Below are 27,916 nucleotides of genomic sequence, written 5' to 3' on the forward strand. Positions count from 1 at the left end.
GAAGTGCTAATTAATTTCTGACGCAAGTGTATAGCTTTCAGCTGTTACATGTATCAGACTGTGGAAATGGTAGGGCACAGCCTTGAAGAGTTTAATAGAACAAATCAACCCCAGTGCTTATATTTTTAAGTGTGGTACTTATTCTATTGGTTTCTTTTGCCAAAACCACTAATTTACAGGGACATAGACAAACCAACACCAGTTGTCAAGCAGTGGGCTGAAGATATACACAAAGACAAAAACATACGTATTTATATGTAAATATTTCGCCACGATAGATCACTAGCCACTACACATTCTTTATTTTCTCTCCTTTGTTTCTTTCTGTGGAAGAGCGCAGGCTCAAAACGTTAACGACTTTTTCACTTCCTGAGTGTTATACTAATACATCTGTTTGCTGTCTACACCACCTGTCTTCGTCTTTTGTTTTTTTGTGAATTCTCCCTATATATGTAAATACATAGATAATAATGCTGTCTACTTGTTAGATGAGCATGACCACCACTGACAACTGTCAGCGATGCCTGTGCAACTTGCACGACATCACAGAGACTCACTAATTAATACCAAGTGCAGAGACAAGCAAAGTGCAAGATATCTGGCTCTGTAGAGCAGCAGGTTTTACAAACTAGTTAAACTTCTGCTAAGGGGATTCCTTGGTCACACACTTCCAGTGGGCTTACTGACCCTCAGACACTAATCAATATATTTCTACATCCCAACGCAATACACACTACAGGCTTCTACAGTTTCTGTCAATCGAATTTACTCACAAGGTTTTGTTGAACTGAAGGTTATAGTAGAAGACATTTGCCCAAGGTGTCATGCAGTGGGACTGAACCCAAAACCATATGGTTACAAAGTATGTTTCTTAACCACACAGTCATGCCTATATTCATTTACTGCAGCCATCATTTGTAAACTGACAGTAGTAAGGAAAATGTTACTAAGTGGAAGTTAATAACCAAATCTCTTCCTAGACACAACCTATTAACATGTCTGGAAAGTGGGTGATTTAGAAAAAGCAATCAGAGAAAACTTGGAAATAAAGAACAATGTGAACATGAAAGAAGTGATAACAATGATTGAAGCTGATGTGATAAGGGTAAAATAGAGCGTGTAATGAAACAAGAGATGGGTGTGTCAAGTGAAGTTCGTACGCAAATAACCGGTTTAGAGGAGCAGAGACCACTGTTGTAGCAGTAACTTAGGCACAGAGAGAAGAGACAGTGTGTCTGTTGGTCAGATATGTTGGTGAGTCTCACCCACTCAGTTGGATATTCTTTTGGATATGGGTTAAAATATCAGTGAGTATAGGAGCGACGTCGTTCCATACGTGGAAGCAGTACACAACTGTGAATTTCATGTGAACTTTGGTAAGTAACTGATAAGAACAGAATTATTTACAGACCCTGAGGAGGAAGGTTGCAGTTTTTGCTGTAATGTAACCAGGATAGATCATCAGAGATGACTTTTCATTTTGAGGATTATAGTTGTATGTTCTCCAAGACTAACAACTAGATAGGGTAAGGCATGAGATCGTTGTCTATATAAGTAAGGATCCAACAAATAAAGCCTAAGATAGCATACCGGATGTGTAAACAGCTTTTCGAAAGTTCGTACGGCGAGGCAAGACTGCTTTCGGGTCCTTGTGGATGGAGTCCTCTCAAAATTGAAAGGAAAGTGCAAGGTTTTTGTTTACTTTTTTGAGGACACGCCTGGCAGATAGTTATGGGCCCTTCTTTAGCACTCTGGACCCAGACCAAAGTACCAGCAGAGTCAACCACTATATATAGGCCTTGTGTGTGTGTATGTGTGTTACCAGTTTGAGACAGAAAAGTGTAACGTGCTACTAATTGTATACGAACAACTGGCGACTATTATCGATTACATTACAAAGCACCTCCAAAACTCTCTATCACAAATTCTGCACTTACATCTTATTTTCGGTTATTTAAGGTTATTTTAACGAGTTGTCTGGAAGGAATTTTTTACAAAGACACCCACTTACAATGACTAGACGGTTAGGTTCGTACACGGGGTACACATAATTGATTGAGGAAGTTACTAAGCCGAAGTATTTTAAATACTTATGTGTTGTATATTGTCCTTCTGCTTTGTTTATAATGAACTGGTATACTGTATAAATGTAACAATTTACACATTATTACTTACTTGCGATGTTTAATATACGGTTATTATTATTATTTTTTTTTTTTTTGATAAACCTATGTTTACTTTCAGTCTAAAACTCTGGTCACAATCAAAACAAATCGTGCGATTCGTAAACACAACCTTATCTCGTTTTATAACTAAAATTTAATAGGAACTTCGTATGAAGATCACCGACGATATATAAATTGATGACGCAAACAAAGAATTTAAAACAAACCAGCCAGGGGCATTCTTTCAATGATAATTAAAATATGACTACCACTCCCACTCCAGAATGAATACAAACCACTCATATGGATACATTGACCAGACAAGTACTCTTACTCACACTTTCAGTTTCCGTGAAAGGTAGGGGTATATTAGAGTTTCCAACTCCCTGTTCAAGTTTTTTAATCAGTTTTCGGAACATGTTCTCGGTAAATTTCCTTCACCATACGTATGAATTTCTTTCATGGGTACCACAGAATAACCTGGTGTTCCATATTGACACGTTGTAACAGACATGCGCTGCACACCGGAAGTAATCGCTCGAGCGTTCAGCTATCATGGCCACCTGATCATCGGAGCAGACGATCCTTTATTTACATCCGCTTTCTCACCACTCGCCGTATAAAACTATCATACATAAACGGAATTTTTGTGTCGGTGTACATAATGCCTTGCAATTCTATGTTCAAATCCCATTGTGGAGGTCACCTAGATTTTCAAATTTACGAGTTCACTGCAATAAATAGAGTGATTTAATCACCAATATCGTCCCCGACCTTCATTTTGCGGGTAAAGTGAAATAAGGGGGGAGGGGTCAGCTTGCATCAGAAATCATTACTTTTCAATCTCACCATTCACAAGAATTACGGAAGGGAGTCTACTCCGGTTGATAAGTTAAATTTGTCTTAAGCGGAAGTACTGCAAAGTTTTACAAACTCTACTACGATACTCTTGTCAAATAAGGTAAAAAGAAATTGCTTGATTTTTTTAATTTAACGTTTGGATTTTCTATTTTGGGAAAAACATTCAGCTGTTAGTGAGCATTTACATGATAATTAAAACTTTATTACTTCGCCTCTTCAATTACATATCACTAAAAATAGCACGATCTGCTTGACATCGGAATTAAATATTGACATTTTTTCGGGTTGTGATTACAAAATGAAAGTAATGATGTCGATACTCTTTCAAATGGCTCCATGGGCGAATCGAATAGACACACCCATTAAAAATGAAATTCTTCGGATTCTTCTGTTTTCAAGAACGGAAAATAGGATTTTGCCTTTACACGCATGCACACACACACACATACCTTTTTCGTTTTTTTTTTTGTTTTTGTGGGTGGTGATTTCATATTTAAAATGCGAAGTTATTTTTTGAGATGAGAATAAGTACGATTATTGTGTGTGTCCAAAGTACTGTCAAAATATTGCGTTTTATTTTTTATCTCCAAAATAGAAAGTCAGTCCTGTATTATCCGCACAGCTTGAAGTAAGGTGAATAAAATCAAAATAAGTAACAGGATTTCAAGTAGGGTGTATAAAATCGTGTTACTTACTTTGATTATATATATATAAAATGTGACCTCGTGTGTACCGTTGGCGATTTTTTTTCCTGTGTCTTCCCTTCTCCTATGTTTCCGACGAAGAGCTCCGCTCGAAACGTTAAACCCTCCGTCTTTCCTGAGCGTCCAATAATACTATATTTGTTCCACGTCCTCACGTTGTTGTGATTTTTTGTGCTTTCTTGTTTGGATTAACTATATATATATATATATATATATATATATATATTATATTAAATTAGAGACAAAACCACTAGTATGCAAATCAAACAAAGAAAGACTTAAGCCAATACATAAAATAATTTATATAAATTTAGAAATTTAACAATTATAAATAACCACTACGATCGTTTCATGTCTTATTTCAGCACATCTTTGAGACATTCTTCAGGTGGTTTCAAAACCTTCTTGGCGAGTTTTAAACTATGAGTTCATAGTTTAAAACTCGCCAAGAAGGTTTTGAAACCACCTGAAGAATGTCTCAAAGATGTGCTGAAATAAGACATGAAACGATCGTAGTGGTTATTTATAATTGTTAAATTTCTAAATTTATATAAATTATTTTATGTATTGGCTTAAGTCTTTCTTTGTTTGATTTGCATAATAGTGGTTTTGTCTCTAATTTAATATAATATAATATTTTACTATAAAATTAGATTCAATCCTAAATCTGATTTTTCCCTGTAAATTTGGATTTATTCCCTAATATTTAATATATATATATATATATATATATATATATATATATAGGTTTTGTGATGCAAACAAGAAAAATAGAACTCAAAACATAGATGTAAATGCTCGTGCACACACCCACACATTAATATTTGGCAGCGAGCTTGCAAGAACCATTAGCACACCAGGTGAAATGCTTTTGGCATCATCTGTCTTTACATTCTGAGTTCAAAATCTACCGAGATCCATTTTGCCTTTCATCCTTTCAGGGTCGATGAAATAAATACCAGTTGAGTACTGGGGTTGATGTAACTGACTTACCCCATCACCCTGAAATTGCTGGCCTTATACCAAAATTTGAAATTAATATTTGGTAGAAGTTACAAAGTGACTCAAGGAACCAAGAGTTTTGTCCATTAGCACTTATTAAAGTAGTTATAAATCAAGGGGTTATATATATATATATCAGTAGGTGAGTAAAAGTTGGAAACAGCAAATTATCATTAATTTTCACCACTTAAAGCTGCATAACTTTTTCTTTATCTGTTTCCAACTTTTACTCACCTACTGCCAGTTTAACACTTTATCACTAATTCAGTTTTATCTCAACCTTGTAATTTCTCAGAAAAACTATTCTTCAATTATGACTTTTTAAAAGAACTCAATGAGTAGAATCTTTTGGTGAAGACCTCATCACAATATATTAGATAGAAAAGAAGTTATGCAGCTTTAAGTAGCCAAACAATTGGTGCAAAAAAGTGCAAGGCTACAGTAGTACAGTCCCTGTTAAGAAGTAGCCACAAGAATTTGATGGCAAAGTGTCATGGGAGGACTACTGTATCCAGTTTGAGCTATTGGTAGACCAAAATGGATGGGATGATAGGCAAAGAGCAGTTCAGCTTGCTAAAGGGCACTGCACTTGAGGTACTGAGTCAGTTGTCTGTGGAGGAGAGAAGCTGTTACTCTTCACTAGTTAAGTGTTAGAGAGAAGATATGGGACTATGTGCCTGAGTGAAGTGTTCAGGGTATGATTTCAGACCCACATAAGGGCTAGAGGAGAATCACTACAACAGCTTGCCCAGGAACTTTTGGCTCTTCTACTGAAAGAGCAGTTTATTGACACTTTGGGTAATGCAGAGCTCAAAGTTCAAGTGAAACAAGCACAGTCAAATATTATGCAAGAGGCATTGGCTAGAGCTCTGGAATTTGAGTTGTATGTGAGGTCTAGCACAGGAAGATTCCAGGTGGACTACAGTTCCAGATTTAAAGCAAGGAAGGTGCAAGTACATGAAACAGGAAGATTTAATGGAAGTTGTTGGTACTGCAAGAAGATTGGACATAAAAGAGAAAGCTGTTTGAAGAAGAAAGAACAAGAGATGATTGGAATACATTGTTGGCACTATGGGGAGCCAGGACACAAGACACAAGATTATTACAGCCTGAAGAGAGAGCAAAGGCAGTATGGTCGTAAAAAGTTCAAGCTTAGGAGAGAGTGTGGGACATGTGGTGAAAAGGGAGAACTCGGTTTTGATTACTCTACATGAAAGAAAGATAGTAAGACGGTAATGAAAGGAGATTCAGAAAACTAGAAGGGGCACCGTCAGCCGAATATTTTAAAGAAACCCTAACCCTGAGAAGATGTAAAAGGACTGTAATTGGCAGCATACAAGTGAATGGAGGATTGACAGCCAGAAGTGTCACCTTGTCATTGATCTGGCCTCGGAGCAGACTTTTGTGAGATCCAAGATGTTACAGCATCGAGACCTACCAGTTATCACGGCAGTTGTGTAGCATTACCAGGCACTGTACTTATTTATGTAAAAACTGGTTTAATGGCTACTGTCACCCTAACCATTCCGTGAAAATTTTTTCTTTACCAGTTGCAGGACCTATTCATATAGGTACATATAGTGTAGTTTTGTGAACACTCACACAAATGTGTTTGCACGCACACACACACTTTACAATTTCTATCCACCAAATTTCCTTACATGACTTTGGTTAGTTCAGGGCTATAGTAGAAGACACTTGAGATGTTGTGCAATTGAACAGGTGTAACTTGGCGAACAACTGACCAAACGTACTGTTGTGGTGAGCGTCATTGACACCCCCTGGCAGACTGGAGAGTGGACTAGGCAAACTCTTATAAAGTGTAGTAGTCAGTAGTAGTGGGGAGAGTGTTTTGGTTGTCTCGCAAAGCACATCATGTGAAGATATTGATTAAACCTCTGCTACATAATTTATCTATTCCAACCTGTGGCGGGATATAAAAGTGGTGACAGTATATTCGAAGCTTGTGTAGGATGTTAAAATTTACAACTACAACTATAATAGCAACAACAACAATATCAACAGTTACAGGAAGTAATGTTGAAGAAGTCTGAAAATACTTTAGGTTCGTTCTTGTCAGATGGTGTAGCAAATTCAATTGGAGTATTTAGTTATAACCCAGAAGAAGGTACCATTTTCTCTTCATATTTTCAAAGATATGAAGAAACCTTCAAAGAAGAATGTAAAAATTGGAATGATGAGAAGAAGGTGCGACTATTTTTAAGAAAGTTATCACCTGCTAAACACGAAAAATACTGGTAACTATATTCTGGTGAAGAAACCAGGTGAGGTTTGTTTCGATGAAACAGTTAATTTGTTATTGAGAATTTTCAGTGAAAAATGTTCCCTGTTCAATACTTGTTGGCAATGTTTAAATCTAGTTAAAAAAGATGATGAAGATTTTGTCACCTGTGCTGGGGTCATTAACAGAGAGTGTGAAAAATTCAAATTAAATGAATTAATCCTGGATTTGTTCAAATATATAATTTTTGTTCAAGAATTAACAGCAAGAAAAGATGCTGATATACATTCCTGTACATTAACAAAATTAGAACAGGACCAAAAATTAACTCTATAGGCAGTGACTGAAGGATGCCAGAATATTATAAATTTAAGGCATGACATGGATAAAATTGAAGAAAAAGATTGCTCCCAGATACATGTGTGTCATCCTGAAATGGATAAAGAAAAAGAAAAACGAATGTCAAGGCCAAATCCTTGCTATGGGTGCGGCAGTTTACATTTTAGAAGTAGTTGTCCTTTTAAAAATCATAAATGTTTTGATTGTGGAAAAATTGGTCATAAAAGCTCACATTGTATAGCAAAACAAAAAAGAAGGGTCAACAAAAAAAAAATTCTAGAAAGAATGTATTGTTAAAAAAATTTTAAGTGAGGCTCAGAAAAGAAAATTTGTGTCCATAAAAATGATTAATGTGAATATCAAGTTACAATTGGATATGAGCAGTGATATCACGATAATTAATACAGATACATGAAGAAAAATAGGGAAACCTAAAGGCAACTAACCATGATGATTAAAATGAAACTATACATTTATATTTTATTTTTTATTTACATATAAGAACAGCAGGTTTTAGTGGGCTAAGAACAAGAGATTCAGATTTGTAGCTAATGAAGTATGTCACAATGCAGAAACACAGGACCTACAGTGCAATTACATCTTCTATAACCCAGTTCAGTCTGTTTTCACTCGCATTGCTTATAAGGAGAATTTCTCTTCCTAGACAGTTTCTGTAACATAGGCCTTCCACATTTGTGTACATGAACATATTAAATATATATGTACAATTTATTTTAATAATTGCTGTTCAGTATGCTCTTAATTAATAAATTCCAGCTTTACAAAGCTTTGCGCACACCAGCAAATTTATTATTGGACACCAAGAATGGTAGTTCTTAGTCTCCAGCTGTTTGGCATTGTTGGTGACACATGGCAATACCAAAAAACATGTCCTACAGTCTGAAAATGTCATTTACAGCCCAGCCTGGTGTATTTTCACTCACATTTTACATTTTCATAATTGAGATGCTTGTGAGATGTTGATATAGTAATTTGACATTGACCACCAAAATTCTTTACATCTGATGGATCCTTGACCCCTGGAAGCACTCCGTCGGTTACGACGACGAGGGTTCCGGTTGATCCGAATCAACGGAACAGCCTGCTCGTGAAATTAACGTGTAAGTGGCTGAGCACTCCACAGACACGTGTACCCTTAACGTAGTTCTCGGGGATATTCAGCGTGACACAGAGAGTGACAAGGCCGGCCCTTTGAAATACAGGTACAACAGAAACAGGAAGTAAGAGTGAGAGAAAGTTGTGGTGAAAGAGTACAGCAGGGATCACCACCATCCCCTGTCGGAGCCTCATGGAGCTTTAGGTGTTTTCGCTCAATAAACACTCACAACGCCTGGTCTGGGAATCGAAACCACGATCCTATGACCGCGAGTCCGCTGCCCTAACCACTGGGCCATTGCGCCTCCACCCTTGACCCCTACTGGGAGCAACATACAATTGACCATATGCAAACACATTAGTAGTATTGTAAAGAAGATAACATATTAAAATTAAGCAGAGGAAAATGAATATTTTTTCATAAGTTTTCTTAAATGAATGTACAAAACAGAAATTAATGCTTTTCTTTCCATTTTGTAATATTTTAAAGGTGGTAATTTAATGTCTTTAATGACTGTCTTGAGAAATATGTGTGTGTCTGTATTCTTACAGGCATTCATACATACATACACACATATACATATATACACATGCATACATACATAGGAAGAGAACAAGAGAAGTAAGAGAGCAAGTAAAAATAACAATAGAATCAAGTGAAATTACTTGATTTTCATTCATGACAAGGTATTCGATAATAGAATGATTTATAAAATGTCTGTAAAAAAATAAACATTCAACAATTGTATATACTCATAACAAAAGAATGACAAATATTTATACTGTTAAACAATGCTTAGCTTATATATATTTTTTTTATTTTTAGAATTGTATTGTTTATTCATTCAAATAGAAAGGTGTGGCTCTGTAAACCTTTAGCATTTAAATGAATCATATCTGGCCCAAATATTCCACCTATTTCATGTTCAAACTGGTCAGATCTGACCTCTTATACTTAGACTACAAAATAATTAATCACATCATTGAAACCATGAGATAATGCATGATTAATTCTAAACAATCATCATCATCATCATCGTTTAATGTCCGTTCTCCATGCTAGCATGGGTTGGACGGTTCGACCGGGGATCTGGGAAGCCAGAAGGCTGCACCAGGCTCAAGTCTGATCTGGCAGTGTTTCTACAGCTGGATGCCCTTCCTAACACCAACCACTCCATGAGTGTAGTGGGTGCTTTTTATGTGCCAGGCGAGGATGGCAGCGGCCACGATTGGATTGGTGCTTTTTACGTGCCACCGGCACGGAAGCCAGTCAAGGCGGCGCTGGCATCAGCCATGTTCGGATGGTGCTTATTACGTGCCACCGGCACGGAAGCAATGTTAATGAATAAGCATTACATTTAACAGAGTAATCTAATTGCTAAGGGGTTAATGTATGCTGAGTTGAAATACTTCCTAAATAATCATGGGATTTCTAAAAGCCTCACAACCCTGTATAATCCCTTAGAAAACTTGCAGTACAAAAAGTATGATGGGCATGTTTAGAACCATATAAAGTTAACCCTTGAAAATAACAAAAAAATGTGGTTCCAGGGTCGGTCTCGCTGTGTGACAAGTGTCTTCTACTATAGCCTCAGGCCAACCAAAGCCTTGTGAGTGGATTTGGTAGACGGAAACTGAAAGAAGCCTGTCATATACATATGTATGTGTGTTTGTTCCCCACCACCACTTGCCAACTGGTGTTAGTGTGTTTACATCCCTGTAATTTAACAGTTCGGCAAAAGAGATCGATAGAATAAGTACCAAGCTTTAAAAACAAAAAGTACTAGGGTCGATTCATTTGACTAAAATTTATTCAAGGCAGTGCCCTAGCATGATCATAAGTAAAAGATAAAAGACTTCACAATGGGTATATCTCTATCATTCAACATTGTGGATTCAGTAGTTTGATCAACTGAATTAATATGTATTTATAGAGGTATATGTTGAGGGGTTCTTTTTTGTGTCTTTTGTTTCAGTTTTAATCAATACTAGTGCCAAAATAGGACATAGCTATTAAGGATCTAAGGAAAATTTCTTCATTCCATTGTATTGTTTTTTTTCTTGTTTTTTTTTTTTACTTGGCAATTATTAATTCATTAACTTTGTATCACATACAACACTAATTCTTCCTTGTTTTAATTGCAGAATTTTGCAGTCATATTTGAAAAATTTGACAATGATATTGTAAGTATGATAATCTACTACAATGTAAATTTGTTTAAATAATGAAACTGCTATTGATGAGATCCACTTGTTGGTTAAGGCTACACATACAAAAGACATTTTATGGCACTTACAAACCAACCACACAACCTAAAATGGGAAAGCTCATAACATCTACTGTTAATACACCTGAATTTTACAGCTTGTTTAACCCAAATTTGATATCCCTCATTAATTTGTTTAAAAAATATAATTATGAACTGCGTATTGCTGGTGGTGCTGTAAGGGATTTACTGACAGGTAAGAAGCCAGAAGACATCGATTTTGCTACAACTGCAACTCCTGAACAGATGAAAGATTTTTTTACTAAAGAAAACATCCGAATGATTAATTTGAAAGGAGAATCACATGGAACAGTCACGGCAAGGATCAATGATTGTGAAAACTATGAAATCACAACTTTACGGATTGATGTGAAAACAGATGGTCGTCATGCTAAAGTAGAGTTTACACAAGACTGGCATCAAGATGCCAGTAGAAGGGATTTGACTATAAATGCCATGTTTTTAGATTTTAATGGAATTCTCTATGATTATTTTAATGGTCGGAAAGATCTTGAAGAGAGGAGGGTTTGTTTTGTTGGAGAACCTGCAACCAGAATTCAAGAAGATTATATCAGAATCCTTCGGTACTTCAGATTTTGGGGAAGGATTTCATCACAAAACGGGTTGCATAACCCAGAGGATCTTAAAGCCATTGAAGAGAATGCAGTTGGTTTAAGTGATATTGCAGGAGAACGAATTTGGGTTGAAATGAAAAAAATTATCACTGGTCCCAATTTTACCAGTGTTATTGCTACAATGGCCAAATTAGGGGTTTTGAAATATATTGGATATGCAGAAAATGTGAATATTGAAGAAGTGGATCAAGTCTGGAAACGAACAAAGGGTTTCTCTATGTTGCCTATGACTTTGATGTCAACATTAATGTATGATAGCCAAGATGTCATGAAGCTAAATCAGAAAGTGAAAATGTCAAATGAAGAAATGAATTTACTCAATTTTATAGTAGAAGAACGGTACAAAATATCAAAAGAAAATATTATTAAGTATTATAAAGATATGGTCTTGAGTGGACGTGATAGCAAATTGAAAGGCCGTATTTTAGAACTTTTTAAATACTTGGGTGAAGAGGACTTGCTTACAGAATTTAATGAATGGATTCCTCCAAGATTCCCTGTGTCTGGATACGATTTAATGAAACAAAATATTCCTAAAGGCCCTATATTTAATCAAACTTTAAATTTTCTCAAAGATGTTTGGAAAGAAAGTGATTATATCCTAACAAAAGAAGAATTGTTGAGGTTGGGTGAGAAATATGTATCAGGCTCTGAAAGTAAAACTAAATTATTGTAGATATTTTCTTCTTGATAAATAAATAAAATTGTTATACTGTTCTTTATTTCTTCATCATTATCTTGGTGTTATATAATTTATATTTAGAATTCTTGCTTAGTAAAGTTAATATTGGATTATTATATGTAAGAAATATTTCTCTTTCTTTGCTAATACTTTTATATATTTTCTATTTATACAAATTTGTGAGACAGTCGAGGATTGTGTCACAAAATTTCCTTTGGTCAATATTTACCAAAAATATATATTCTAAACAATTTTATGATATACGAATTGCTATTTCAAGCTTCTTTATATTAAAAAATTCACTAAACTGTTGTGTTTTTTAACATTTTCAAATTCCAAGTACTGTGAGGAAATACTATCTATAATCCAAGATTTTGTGAATCTTTGGTTGTCTAACTTGAATATATTCAAATATAATACCAGACAGAGGTGCATTCATATACAAACACATGCTCACACACACATACATACATAGAAAATACACAAATATGGACATGCAAGCACATGAATATGCAGAATATATGCATACAGATGCACACACATATATACATATACAAACACACACTCATGCACACACATACATGGATAAACATGGACCTGCAGACACATGAATTTGTAGAATACATACATACAGATGCACACACATACATATATACATATGAATGCATACACATATACATACACACACATACATACACACATACATACATGCATGCATGCATGCACAGGCACACACACACACGCTGACCCACACACATGCACACAAACAAACAAAAAGGAACACAGTGTAAATAACGGACAGAGTCAAGACTATTGAAAAGGTTGCAAAATGCAACAAAAATTTTAGGAAAATAAAAATAAGAAATAAGTGGAAATTTTACTGGTGAGTATGTTACATTATAAGGCACAAAAAGAAGATGACTCTTCCCAGACACAACAGAATATGCTTCAGCACATGAACTCATATAAAGACTCTTGTAAATCAAATCCCAAAACTAAATATATATATATATATATATATAATTATGAATTGAACACACAATGCTTCTAATCTTCTAACCAACATACAAACCATTATACATACATACATATATATATTTATATATATATATATATATATATATATATATATATATATATATATATGGGGAGAATTTACGAAAAAAAAAAGACGAAGACAGGTGGTGTACAAAACAAACAGATGTATTAGTATAACGCTCAGGAATAGAAAAAGTCTTTTATGTTTCGAGCCTACGCTCTTCTACAGAAAGGGACACAGAAAAAAACAAGGAGAGAAACAACAAGAGAAAAAAAATGTGTGTAGTGGCTAACGATCTATCATGGCGACTAGTGCCGGACAGAAGGGAATATATATATATATATATATATATATATATATATATATATATATATATAAATAAGGTACTCAATACATAACTGTGGTTTACCCCGACTCAACCAGGGACCTACATATATATATATAAAACAAAGTTATTTTATTCCACACAGGTAGAAATATAGAAAAAGAAGTTGAGAATGAACTGGAATTTGTTTAGATTTTTTATTTTAAAAGTTTTAAAGACTTAACCAGTTTCACAGTTTTTTCTGATGTTTGAGATAGAAAGACGTGGAAATATTCTGCAATTGTCTTACTTTTGATTGGAGTTCAAAAATTCCCTTGTTTTTATAGAGAACATGACTCAAATCAGTATTTGTTTTAGATATGATTTGATTGGCAAAGGATAACCACATGATTAGTTTTAGAAATTTTTGTAAGTTCCTCATTATGCCCATTTTTAAATATCATGTGACAATACGTTGGGTGCTCTATGTTAAAGTTGTCACAGTTGAGTGAACATGCCCTGTGATAGTCCCAAATGATTAAGGCTGTTTGAATTTAATCTGTCATGTGTGGTAGAGGACGATCTAGGATGATTAGGCTTAGAAATTTTTGTAGGTTTTAATATCATCTAACAATATATTTTGCACAGAAAATTAAGACTAACATGGTTGAGTGAATGTGTCTGGTGACAGTCCAAAGCAATCAAGGCTCTCTAAATTTAATCTGTCCAGTGGTAGAGTGGGATGAGTTGTTTCTATTTAGCCCAGTGGCTGAATAGTTATGATTTGTATGCAGGTATTAAATTTCATTCTCCTCTAATTTTGTGCATCATATGAGGAAAGATCATGATTGTGTCCAAAAGATCATGTCAAGTGTCAGAATAAGTTTGTGTGTGAATAGTTGTTGGTGAATGTAGGTTGTTAAAGTCCATTCAGTTTTGATTTGCATTTTTGTTTGGATATGTTTTCTTTGTTTATCTGTGCTTGATCTGTGGTATTGACTGAACGAAGGTAAAGTAGGAAGACTTAAAATTTGGGAGACTTATTTTTCACACATATGTCTATGTGTCCACTCAGTGGGGTCTGTCTAGTACTAGGGTCTTGTATTTTTTATTTGTTGACAATGAATAATTAGTCTATTTCTGAGAGTGAGTTTTGTTTGACCAAAGTAATCTTTGAGCTCAGAGAGCTCTTACCTCTGCTGGTGACAAAAGGCCTCTCGCACAGAGTGAAAGGCAGACTGTATGATGCGTGTGTATGAACAGCCATGCTACATGGCAGTGAAACATGGGCCGTGACTGCTGAGGATATGCGTAAGCTCGCAAGAAATGAAGCCAGTATGCTCCGATGGATGTGTAATGTCAGTGTTCATAATCGACAGAGTGTAAGTACCTTGAAAGAAAAGCTGGACCTAAGAAGCATCAGTTGTGGTGTGCAAGAGAGACGTTTGCGCTGGTATGGTCATGTGGCGAGAATGGATGAAGATAGTTGTGTGAAAAAGTGCCACACCCTAGCGGTTGAGGGAACCTGTGGAAGAGGCAGACCCAGGAAAACCTGGGACGAGGTGGTGAAGCACGACCTTCGAACTTTAGGTCTCACTGAGGAAATGACTAGAGACCGAGTCCTCTGGAAGTGTGCTGTGCGCAAGAAGACCCGGCAGGACAAGTGAGTCCATAACCCGTGGCTTTCTACTTGGGACGGAGCCAGCCTACGTATGCATACCTTCCCTTCTTGGGACACAAAACTCTACTTGTGAAGACCTGTTGAGGCAAGTGAGGATCAGAATCGAAATCGATCAATGGAAATTGCAGATATGTTACCAGTGCCAGTGGCATGTCGAAACTCTACTTGTGAAGACCCGTTGAGGCAAGTGAGGATCAGAATGGAAATCGATCAATGGAATTGCAGATGTGTTACCAGTGCCGGTGGCATGTAAGAGAACCTTCCGTTTCGCGACCGTTGCCAGCACCGCCCCGTTTCGTGTCCGTTGCCAGCCTCGCCTGGCCCTCGTGCCGGTGGCACATAAAAAGCACCATCCGTTCGTGGCCGTTTGCCAGCTCTGTCTGGCACCTGAGCGGGTGGCACGTAAAAAGCACCCACTACACTCACGGAGTGGTTGGCGTTAGGAAGGGCATCCAGCCGTAGAAACACTGCCAGATTTGACTGGGCCTGATGAAGCCTTCTGGCTTCACAGACCCCAGTAGAACCGTCCAACCCATGCTAGCATGGAAAACAGACACTAAACGACGACGATGATGATATATATATATATATATATTATATATATATATATATACATATATATATTATATTATTTTATTTTATTTTATATTATATTATATTATTTTATATTATATTATATTATATATATATATATATATTATATATATATATATATCATTGCTATTATTTTAAATTGCTGTATGTTGAAATTTGGCCAAATGCATTTTTTCACTATTTAATTTTGCTTGCAACAACTGGTTTTTTTGGTCAAACTATCATATCTCCGGCTGCTTCGGATGATAATTATTAAAGTGCAATGCAACAGTTTAGCATTTTTCAAAAGTGTAGTAAGCCCCACATGCAACTTTTTTACAAAAATATTTCTGACTAAAAATATCACGCATGGAGTTATGATTTTATGGACCCAGCAAGGTGTTATTGTTAAGCTGAAACTGTTCCTAATGTAAACAGAAATGGAATGATGAAATTATTTTTTCGTTTTCTGAAAAACCAACATTTTGAACTTACAATATTTCTGCATAATAGCAACAATATGTACACATGTATGTCATACAATTTATTCAGAACCTGCAATACTGGAGTCTGTTTGGTGCAGTACATTGGGTGTAATGTTTGTACACCCATATGCAACCTTGAGGACTCATATATTCAGTTGGCCATTTGTAATTGTACACACAACTGGAGTAAAAATCTGTTTACTTTAGTAAGTGCATATTTGTCTTCAAGTATTGTTTGTACACAATAGCTATATCCCCTACCCGACCTTAGTGCTTTACTATTTAATGTATATATGTATGTATGTATGTATGTATATATATATATGCGTGTGTGTGTATATATATATGTATATATATATGTGTGTGTATATATGTATATCTATATATATGTATGTCTACGTGGCACCTTGGGCAAGTGTCCTCTACTATAGCCTCGGGCCGACCAAAGCCTTGTGAGTGGATTTGGTAGACGGAAACTGAAAAAAGCCCGTCGTATATATCTATATATATATGTGCGTGTATGTTTGTGTGTCTGTGTTTATCCCCCTAGCATTGCTTGACAACCGATGCTGGTGCGTTTATGTCCCCCGTCACTTAGCGGTTCAGCAAAAGAGACCAATAGAATAAGTACTGGGCTTACAAAGAATAAGTCCTAGGGTCGAGTTGCTCAATTAAAGGCGGTTCTCCAGCATGGCCGCAGTCAAAATGAATGAAACAAGTAAAAGAGAGAAAGAGATATATGTATATATATGTGTGTGTGTATATGTATGTATATTGTATAAAGGATCATGGATAAGGCTAAGACAAGGCAAAGTAAATAACAAAAAAAACAAATATATGAATTAATGTAGACTTACCATGTATTCAATATTTCGGGTTTTATTTTCTTGAAAATGGGGTCATAGCCCCGAAATATTGAATACAAGGTAAGTCTACATTAATTCACATATTTGTTTTCTTGTGATTTACCTTGCATTTACTTCGCATTGCTTTGGCCTTACCCACAATCCTTTATACAATATATTCTACACACTGCTTCATAGTAATTATTCCATTATAATGTGTGTGTGTGTTAAATAAAATGAGACAACAAAGCCAAGATTGTGTGGAATTTTCAGGACATTTATAAAGAGAAAGTTAGTCTTACAACTCTTTCTGTGAGATAATTAAATCGAGGGAAGTATTAGAGCTCAATATAAGGAGTTATTTTGGAAAAGGAAGGAAATAAGGAGTATATAGGGAAATAGGAGAATGAATGTAAAAATAAAAATATATAAAGATGTTATAGCTGCAGTTCCATTCTCCAAGGAAAGTGGTGTGTACTAGTGGTAGAAATGCTTCTTGTCTATGGTATGTTAATTCCAATAGGAGTTCATATTTTCTCATTACAAGTGGAAAGTGTGGAGACATAGATTCCATGTGCTGTTCATTCAAAGGGATCTTGTGGTGTGAATGAAAATTTGAGAATGTAGTAGCAGTATTAAATGGATAGATGAGGGAGAAGAGATGTGTATGTTAAAATGAGGAGAGAGGTCAAAAGAAAAGGTGAGAAAAGAAGAAAGAAAGAGGAAAAGAAAATGAGAAAAAAAGAGTGAAAGGAAGTGAAAAAGGAGTGTTAGCTGGTAGACAAGATATTATGAGGGGGTAGGAGAGGCATAGAGGAGGGGTAGGAAGAGATAAGAATGTAAGTAATGAATGTGTGCGAAGTGGAGTGATATGTTAGAATGGCACTAAGGGATGGGTACAGAAAAAGGAATAGGAGGGGGTGAGGTTTCTAAGTGTGTAGTTAACCTTAAAACAGAAGGGAAGAATACTAAGAATTGTCAAGTTTCTATAGACTTATGTGTTTATTCTGCTGACTAATGTGATTGTGTGGTTTGAGGTATTGGAGAAAAAGAAAGAAGTTGTCTGTTGCCTTACAAAAAAAGCAATCAGTGCATGACAAATCTAAAGTCATAGCGGAATTATGTAGTTTACCTGATGCAGAAATAAGAATGAGGTATTCAAAGAAGAAATTGTACAGTTTGCAGCTTTTTGTAAGCTCCGGTCATGTAAAACAGCAGGCACTTTTAATCCATAAGGAAGGGCTTGCTCAAACCTTTCCTTATGTTGATGTAGCTCTTGGAATATTTTTGAACTTAATGATCACAAATTGTTCAGGAGAGAGGTCATTCAGTAAATTGGGTCTGATAAAGAATTACCTGAGGACCATGATGACCCATGAAAGACTAAGTGCTCTGAAAGAAAATACAGTTTGAAGAATTCCTTAAAGAATTTTTAAATGTCAAATGCAGAAAGAAAGACTTTTTGTAGGTATTGAAGTAGTACACAGCAGTAAGTTGGTAAAACTTGCTGTAATTAGATGACAAAATTTTGCATGAATAGATGTGTTTAAACTTTCTCTGCTAACTTGTCAAATTCAATTACAGGTAATATACAGGTTTTGAGACCTAAATCTGGTGATTTCATTAATTTTCAGTCTTGTTTCTGAGGGGCCCACTGAACTTGAAATGTCCCTGGCCCTCTTAGAGTTAAATCCGGTCCTGTATATATATATATGTATATATATGTATGTATGTATGTATATATAAATATATATATATATATATATATAATGTGTGTGTGTATGTATATATATGTATGTATGTATATATATATATATAGAGAGAGAGATAGGGGGGGAGTGATAGATAGATAGGCAGACAGACAGATAGATAGATAAATAAAGAAGGTAAAAGAAATGAAGGTATGGGATATACAGACATATCATTGTCCTTTAACATCTGTTTTCCATGCAGGCATGAGTTGTATGGTTTGAAAAGAACTGGCAAGTCAGAAGACTGCACCAAGCTCTATGGTTTACCTTGGCATGGTTTCTATGGCTGAGTGCTCTTCATAATGCTAACCACATTACAGAGCATACTGGATGCTTTTCACACAGTACCAACAGCAGTGAAGTCACCAAATAAGTTGCAAGACAAGAGCCTTCATCTGAAGTTGGGGAGGGACAGCAAAAAGGAGTCATACATTAGAGGGGAAAACACGGCTATCTCAGGTGGGGAGAGTGTGGAGAGAGAGGCAAGAAAAAAGATGTGAAGGGAAGGGGTGGGTGAGTGAACAAAAAGTGGGAATTGGAGAGGGTGAGTGGGTTCATGAGATTGCAAAAGGTGAGATGGGAACAGACAGAAGGTATTAGGAGGATATGTTGTGGGTAAGTGATTATATTGTGTGCAGGTAAGTAAATGAGGGGAGGTATGCAGCAGGTGGAAAGAAGGGGATGCTGGGAAGATGAGTTGTGGGGGAGGTTTGTTTAGGTGTAGATTGTGTGTAGAGGGTGGGCATGAACATAAAGGACATGTCTTTATGGCCTATCTACTACCTCTAAAGATCCTCTTGGGCATTTGAGGAAGTCTATTTCTTGTACATCCTTAGTGTCTTTTATACCTGCACATCCGCTACACACAAAGACAATACATGGATGAAGAGAAGGAAAGAAATTATTGGGAAATATGTATAGGGAGAGGGAAATGTTAATTTTTATCATTGTTTTTTTACTGCATGAGTCATGCTGTGGGCCACAAGAGAATGAGACAACAATTGCTGGAAATAAACAGGAATAATAATTACATTTTGCAGCTAATTTGAATTTATGCAGTGACAAGATAAAAAAAGATATACAAAGACATGTAAAGGTAGATTCAACACTTTATTGCTATATATAATCAAGGCCTATCTTCATCAAACTTCTATAAAATGTAAACTCAACTTACCTCAGAAATTTTCACTGTATTTGATATTGTCACTTATTTACGAAAATTGCATACATGCATTCATTAAGAGGGCATTACCCTAAGAAACTACTGCTGTGTTTTTTGTATTTTTAGTTTTTTTCTTTGACCTTATGGTTTTGACCTTTGAAAATTCTATACTATACTACAGATGATCAAACAAAAATATATTTCTGTGTGATACATTGATAATGATATATTTGACTGAAAATCATTTCAATAACATTTTATTTATGATCTTTTTGCAATTTTATTGGAGGTTTTTCAGGAGTGAAGTACAATATGGGTTTTCACCAAAACATCAGCAATGGACAAAACACTTTGATGCCATTTTAAATCATCTCATATGGATATAGAGGCAAAAAACCAGCTACCTCAGGTGACTGCTAACTACTAATTGTGTGAGTCACTTGGTGAAATTCAAAGGGCTATCAAATGATTAGCCAATGGTAAAGTTCATGGGTCTTATGCAATTCCTGCTGACATCTATAAACATGGAGGATAGAAAATACAGGAAAAACTACTACCCTGTTTACCAGAATGTGGGAGTGCATAGTAATCCCACAAGAATTATTCCTAGAGACACAGGAGTCTTTATGAGACAAATAATAATAGTCTCAAACCATTTAGATAAAGAACTTAATAACATTGAAAAATCCCACTTCAAAAAACCACTTTTAGAGATTGAAAAGAGACTCAGACTCTTCAATAAAATAGAAAAGGAAGTAAGGGCAATGAATCCTTTCTGCAAATTTGTGAAATAATTTGCTTCAAGTGTTACTAGAAAGGACCACTGTTTGGGAAAATGACTCCTTGCAAAGCAGATACTAAAAGTTTCAGGTCTATCTCACTGATCTTACATATCGGTAAAGTTAAGGAATGCATTGTCAGAAGGAATGTGATTACATTCTGAGAAGAAAGTGGTTTACTCACTGACATGCAGCACAGCTGTCATTGAGGAGGGAGTTTGCCTTATGCAGTTATTACTGCATGTCTGTGTACTGAAATAACTGCTCATTTATTTAAATGTGGATGTGATATATCTCAACTTTGTCAAAGCTTTTTAATAAAGTTGATCACAGAAAGTTGTTTCAGACTGCATGATCTTGAGATAGTTGATAAACTAGGGGAGTAAATGCATGACTTTAAAAATAGGAGTCAGGTGGTTGCAGTAAATGGTACTCTCTCTGAGGGGACATCAATGTTAAGCAGAGTACCTCAGTGCTCAAGGCAATCCAATGCTGTTACACAGAGAAGATTGCCTGAGTGCAAAAGATAAGTTAATATAAAGTTAGGCATTAGACCCTGGAGGGGGTTGCTTATACCAACCCCTAAACTGAACATTGTTACATAGTAAGAAAAATCTAATCTCTCCATCTGGAGTAAGGACCCAAATATAGTAACAACTTAAGGTTCAAGGGCTCATGACTTTTCAGTACCTTACCAAAAAAACAAAAAAAAGCTCAGAACTACAAAGCATAGATGAGGATGTATTAAAAAAACAGTCAAATGTTTATCTAAGATAATAGATGACCCTACATCATGGTAAAAAATGCAAATAAAAGCAGTATTTCCAACTCTTGCATTCACTAAAATTATACACAGAGAGATCATGGAAATAAATAAACTAACAAGCACAACAATGGTGGTGCCCCAGCATGGCCACAACCTCTACCTGAAACAAATGGAAGTAAGTATGTACATGTGTATGTATTTGCATGTATGTGATTATAAAACATTGAACAATTGATGCATTTCAGGAAGTTGTGCATAAAGACATTCCTACACCCTATATAAATGATACCCGTTATATATATATTAACACGGGGACCATTTATAGGGCAGAGCAGTGTCTAAAATATATTCCTGAAAGAAATACAAAAATATAGAAAATTATGTTCAGGTAAGTATGAGCATATTATTTTATCTTACATATATGTAATACCCATTGTACATACAAAGATGAGGACCATTTATAGAGTAAAGCATTATCTAAAATATAAGTCCAGAAATAATCATGAAAAGCATATTCATCAAAATACACATTGGCTTGAAAGACAAATTAATCCATAGCGTATTCTTGGAAGAACAAATTTATCAAAATATCAAAATGTTTATTGGACACTATGTAACAGACAGTTTGTTTGGTGGTCAGAAAACTCTTCTGTAAAGCGGTATTACTCTTATGCCAAAGATTACAACCACACCATTTCATTTCTTCCGTTAGACTATACAAAGATAGACAACTTGAATTATCTTCAAAGTTTTGAATATTATCACCATATAAATGAGTTGCTTTTCTTTGAGATTCTTATTTTTAAAAAAACCTGGAAATGAAAAAAAAAAATATATATAAGTTTAATATTTTAAAATGACAATAAGCAAGGTGCAGACATGATTCTATGGTTAAGAAGTTTATTTCACAACCACATGGTTCAGTCCCACTGTGTGACACCTTGGGCAGGTGTCTTCTACTATAGTCTCAGACCATGAGTGGATTTGGTAAACAGTGAGAAGCCAGTCATTATATATGTGTGATGCATGCTTATGTCTCCTTGTTTTGACATTCTCTGATTGTTGTAAATGAAGATTATTTACTTCCAATATTCAATGAAAACACATTTGGCCATGGGGAAATATGAGCTTGCTTGGAAATAGGTGAGAGTTGGTAACATGAAGAGCAGTTTGTTGTAAAAAAACTAGTAAACACCATCTTACCCATGTGAACATGGAAAAGTGGATGTTAAAATGATGATGTGCATATATGGCATACTAGCAGCAGCACAAGAGCAATAATACTGTAGACGAGGGAAGGATGAAAGAAAGAGAGATGATATGTGGGTGGGTACCAAATCAACACACAAGGCTTTTGATCAGCCTCAGGCCATAGCAGAAAACACAGAAAAGCAGAAAATACTGGGACTGAACCAGGAAATGTGCTCAAGATGCAAACTTCAACACACCACAGCCATGGCTGTCAGACAATTTCCGCAACCACATCACCTCTAACATCTGGTTACCTAACTCCCCAGACTTCAACCCCCTTGATTAATATGTGTGGGGTGCAGTTGAGCACAAGACCAACAAAACACCTTGTAACACCAAAGATGAACTGAAGGCAAGGATTATTATAACAAGAAAGTTTACGAAAATAAACAAAAGACGAAGGCAAGTGGAGTACAAACAAACAAATGTATTAGTATAGCGCTCAGGAACAGAAATAGAAAAAGTCTTTTACATTTCGAGCCTATGCTCTTCGACAGAAAGATACACAGAAAAAAACAAGGAGAGAAAAAAAATGCGTGTAGGAGCTAACGATCTATCATGGCGTCCTGACCAAGGATTATAGCAGCATTCACCGACTTAAGCAAGGAGACCATCCAGAAGAGTTGCAGAAAATTCTGAAGTCATCTGAAGGCTGTGGTTGAAGCCACTGGCGATTTTATTAAATAAATTTACTGTTTAGTACTTCAAATATATTTTCATGTAATTTTGGGCCCACAGATCATCAAATATCCTTCCAAAATGCCTGAGAGGACAGTGGCATCAAACTGCCTCATTGACCAAATATCACATATCGTCGGAGGTTTCAAATACATGACCACAGCTTTATATATACATATATTCTTCCTCAAAGAATTCAAGCTGTAATTACTGCCAAAGGTGGCTCTACCCCATATTAAAATATATTTATTTGAAATTTTAAGGTGTTTCCGTTATTTTGTCCAACCCCTGTATATGTTTATATATATATATATATATATATATATATGTGCGTTTGTGTGTGTGTACCACACAAATCAAACGGAAAAAATTATTGATTTTAGCCATTACTCATTTTGCCCCATTAAGGCCTTTTTTTTTTCTTTTTTTTTTTGAAAATTATCAAATTAGACAGTGTGGGAAAAAATTGACAAGGAATTCCAAAGAGAAAAGAATATTGGTTGTTAAACACCAAAAATTATTTAAATTATTTTATTAGCAACCTCAATTAGGATCGAATCAAAATTTGAGGAAATATTTCCTGAAAAAATGTACGTGCCACACAATTAGGTTTCAAACATTCATCTTCAACAACGACTACGCTGACCACTTTTTGCTTCAAAAGATGATGCAACAGTACAAAATGATGATGCAATATTTTCAATGCCATGGTTTCTAACAGATTGAGAGAGAAACAAACGAGAAATGCGAAGTTACTCATTTTGCCCCAGGTAGCAATTTTGCACACATCTCCTTTACATATGTGTGTGTGTATACGTATTTATGTGTATATATATATATTTAGTTATGTGTCTATATATACGTATATATATATACGTATAAGTACTAGGCTTACCAAGAATAAGACTTGGGGTCGATTTGCTCGACTAAAGGCGGTGCTCCAGCATGGCCGCAGTCAAATGACTAAAACAAATAAAATCTTTAAAAATACGTATGTGTACGCATACATACGTATGTACTGAGAGAGAGAGAGAGGGGGGGACAGAGACAGAAAGATGAAAATTTGTTTAGAAACCCAAAGAGGTGTATAATACGAGCTAAGCATGTAGACAATTTGCATCCATGTATAACTCGAACTCGTATGTATATAGATAATTGGATCTTTTCCTTTAGTATCGCGAGTCAACGAACAAGAAACTAAACCGTCAGTCACAATTTACAGTCCCAATCAGCACCGAATTTTACAATTTAACACACAATTATTCTTAGTTTCGTACAGATTCTTTAAAAGTCAATGATGAAATACTTTAGTAGTACATGCCCTTTACACGCCTACAGATCTAAGCCCAGCCCACTTTCATCGGGTTAATAGTCAAACGTCTCTTGCGTTGTATTGTCCCCCACCGCCTATCTCACATGGCTTGCCACCCCACTTTTGCTATCTTGTTTCTATTGTAGAAAAAAATCTGAAAGGTAAAAGCACGCCGGATAAAATGCTTAATGGTAGTTCTGGCTTTACGTTCTTGAGTTCACATTCCGGCGCGGTCGACTTTTCCCGTTATTTCGGGTTCGATAAAATGAGTATAAGTCGAACATGGGAGTCGGTGTAATCAACTTACTCTGTACCCTCATTATTGATTTTGCCTTCCAATCCACGGCATCCATCAATTTAGAAATATTCTGTAAGTTAATTACTATACCCGTTCACAAAATGTATAGTCTTTAGTCACTGTAACGAATCCTTGTTACTAATAGGAATAATAACATCATTACTATATTGATGTTAGTACACTAGCATCTTTGGAAACTGGATCGTACAACATTTCTAGTAATAACATTGATATCTTGTATTCCTTCAAAGCACACAGTGAGATTTCGAATTAGAGAAGTGACAGCTATCTTAACTTTCCCCTAATACGATCTCATAACAAAGGAAATGTCTCCATATAACAAATTTTTGAAAAATAATAATAATAAAGCTCCTTTTCTAAAAGTCTAATATTCCTTCTCTCGGCCCATCCTAACCCCTTATTTTTACAGGCTCTGAACTGACACTCACTCTTCCAGTTTTAATGATTATCATTGTCTATATACTCTCTTTTGTAACCGAAGTCTTTCGAATTAAATAAAAAGACTTACCTGGTATTATTGGAGAGAATATGAAGCATATTTGTTTTCTGATTCGGTTTGTTGTATTTTCAGCGACAGCGATGTTACTGAAGTGGGTTGTTTAGGCAAAACAATTACCTTCTTAAGTTATGCGTCAAACAACATTCTCTAAGCAGCATCCCTGTAACTGACCATGCAAAGAAAAAAAAAATTGCTTCGAAGAAATTGTAAAAAACGTCTTCCCAATACATTAGTTATTACTGAAAGGGAGGGAAAAGCTGTTGAGAATTCGAAGAAACTTAACAGAAGTTAATAATTATCAAAGATGATCTACTTCAAAATTTCTAATCTGAAACACTTCGCATACCCATCATGATTTGATGTCTGTGGAAGAAATAACATAAAGTCTTTCGAATGATTACTTTTTTTTCTTTTTTTTTTTCCTAAATACACGTCTCTCACCAGTTTGATTGACAGATAAAAACTATTTACTGCTTGCAATATTTATCTCCAACAGAACAAAATGCATAACAAAAATTTAGAGTTAGAAAATTTTCCATTCAGTTTAATCTCCTTTTTGGCCGAGCCTGTGATTTTTGGCCGAGCCTGTGGCAATGGAGATTTCAGGAATCTTGGCTCCCGGATTTCATCTCTTCTCACTGCTATAGGGGTAGAGATGTCTCTCCGCATGTGCGAGCCCTGGGAATCAGAGTGGCTGTTTCAGAGCGTCTCCTTCATCCTCCCCCGGGGCAACGCCTTTTCCATTTTGTCTGTCGGGGCCACGAGGCAAATCTGACATGACAAATCTGTTTAGCGATAGCTGTTGTATCTCTTACAAGAAATAAGAGGAAGTTCAAGAAACAGTACTTTTAGTAACAAATTAATACTGATTAACGTGCAGAACAATAACATAATTAATAATGATACCTAAAAACCACTTCGGTTAATGTTATTGTTTACAACTTGATCCGGAAACGAAAATCAGAAAAACATAGTGCAATTGGTGAAAAAAAAAATGTGTAGGAAACGAATATGAAAAAAAAAAAAAAAAATGCGCGCAAAGCAACGGGAGGATAGGGAGAGGACCTCGGAAAATTCACAAGATCCGAGTTTTTCCCTCATAACTTTTAGGAAAATGGTTTTTTTTTTTTTCAATGAAATTTTATAGAAATACCTTTCAAACGGCATACAATACGATTATAAAGAAATTTGTGGGTAAAATCTTTTCCAAGGGATAGGGAGAGGACTTCGGAAAATTCACAACTATATATATATATATATATATATATATATGTATGTATGTATGTATATGTGCGTGTGTGTGTATATGTGTATATATATGTATATATATATATATAATAGAAATATTAAAATTACTAAGTCTCTCTAAAAGAGAACAACGGCAGCGTTCCCGGAAAATATTAGTTATCGCCATACTAATATGGCATTCTTATTTTTATAAGAATGCCATATTAGTATGGCGATAACTAATATTATATATATATATATATATATATATAGCTAGAGAGAGAGAGAGAGAGAGAGAGAGAGAGAGAGAGAGAAAGTAATAACGAGTGAATGAGAATAACGGCGGGGGGGGGGGGTAAAAAGCGTAAAAATAATTGAAGATAAAATGAAGCAAAACTGAAGCCAAAACATTAAAAATTATTGAAAGCGGGTAGAAATAAACACTTCGTAGTGTAGTAGTACTACGCTAGGGTATCTGTAGAAAGTTGAATGTGATTTCGGAATATAATGAAGAAAATTCGGCTCTTGGAAATTTTCCGAAAGTCCTCTCCCCCACAAATTACTTTATGGTCGTAATGTATGCCGTTTGAAAGGTATTTCTATAAAATTTCATTGAAAAAACTCCATTTTCCTAAAAGTTATGAGGGAAAAACTCGGATCTTGTGAATTTTTCGAGGTCCTCTCCCTACCCTCCCGTTGCTTTGCGCGCATTTTTTTTTCTTTCATATTCGTTTCCTACTTATATATATATATTTTTTTTTTTTTTCAATGAAATTTTATAGAAATACCTTTCAAACGGCATACAATACGATTATAAAGAAATTTGTGGGTAAAATCTTTTCCAAGGGATAGGGAGAGGACTTCGGAAAATTCACAACTATATATATATATATATATATATATATAATATATATATATATATGTATGTATGTATATGTGCGTGTGTGTGTATATGTGTATATATATGTATATATATATATATAATAGAAATATTAAAATTACTAAGTCTCTCTAAAAGAGAACAACGGCAGCGTTCCCGGAAAATATTAGTTATCGCCATACTAATATGGCATTCTTATTTTTATAAGAATGCCATATTAGTATGGCGATAACTAATATTATATATATATATATATATATAGAGAGAGAGAGAGAGAGAGAGAGAGAGAAAGTAATAACGAGTGAATGAGAATAACGGCGGGGGGGGGGGTTAAAAAGCGTAAAAATAATTG

The 27,916-nt window shown here is 35.3% G+C and overlaps 2 protein-coding genes and 1 long non-coding RNA gene across 11 annotated transcripts in view; 1 reads left to right on the plus strand and 2 right to left on the minus strand.

The window, feature by feature from the left end:
- LOC115216756 (golgin subfamily A member 4) overlaps positions 1-2,735 on the minus strand; it is a 158,989-nt gene extending 156,254 nt beyond the window's left edge. For all 7 annotated transcript variants that reach the window (XM_029786316.2, XM_029786315.2, XM_029786314.2 and 4 more), the window contains exon 1: positions 2,504-2,735. In XM_029786316.2, coding sequence (XP_029642176.1) covers positions 2,504-2,584 — 81 coding nt within the window. In that variant the 5' untranslated portion in view covers positions 2,585-2,735. The remainder of the gene's footprint in view (positions 1-2,503) is intronic.
- LOC115216757 (CCA tRNA nucleotidyltransferase 1, mitochondrial) lies at positions 1,224-12,048 on the plus strand. 2 transcript variants are annotated; one of them, XM_029786319.2, is made up of 2 exons: positions 1,224-1,376; positions 10,575-12,048. In XM_029786319.2, the coding sequence occupies exon 2, from the start codon at positions 10,655-10,657 to the stop codon at positions 12,005-12,007; it is 1,353 nt and encodes a 450-aa protein (XP_029642179.1). In that variant the 5' UTR covers positions 1,224-1,376; positions 10,575-10,654; the 3' UTR covers positions 12,008-12,048. The 2 variants fall into 2 exon arrangements, with proteins under 2 accessions (XP_029642179.1, XP_029642178.1); XM_029786318.2 differs by lacking the exon at positions 1,224-1,376 and adding an exon at positions 2,990-3,126.
- Positions 12,049-21,903: 9,855 nt separating this feature from the next.
- The window catches only part of LOC118764959, a 7,351-nt gene continuing 1,338 nt past the window's right edge, over positions 21,904-27,916 (minus strand). For both annotated transcript variants that reach the window (XR_005000799.1, XR_005000800.1), the window contains exons 2-3: positions 25,467-25,623; positions 21,904-22,210 (exon numbers count right to left, since the gene is read on the minus strand). This is a non-coding gene — a long non-coding RNA (uncharacterized LOC118764959). The remainder of the gene's footprint in view (positions 22,211-25,466; positions 25,624-27,916) is intronic.

The sequence above is a fragment of the Octopus sinensis genome, linkage group LG10 (genome assembly GCF_006345805.1).
Source record: "Octopus sinensis linkage group LG10, ASM634580v1, whole genome shotgun sequence".
Lineage (NCBI taxonomy): Eukaryota > Metazoa > Mollusca > Cephalopoda > Octopoda > Octopodidae > Octopus > Octopus sinensis.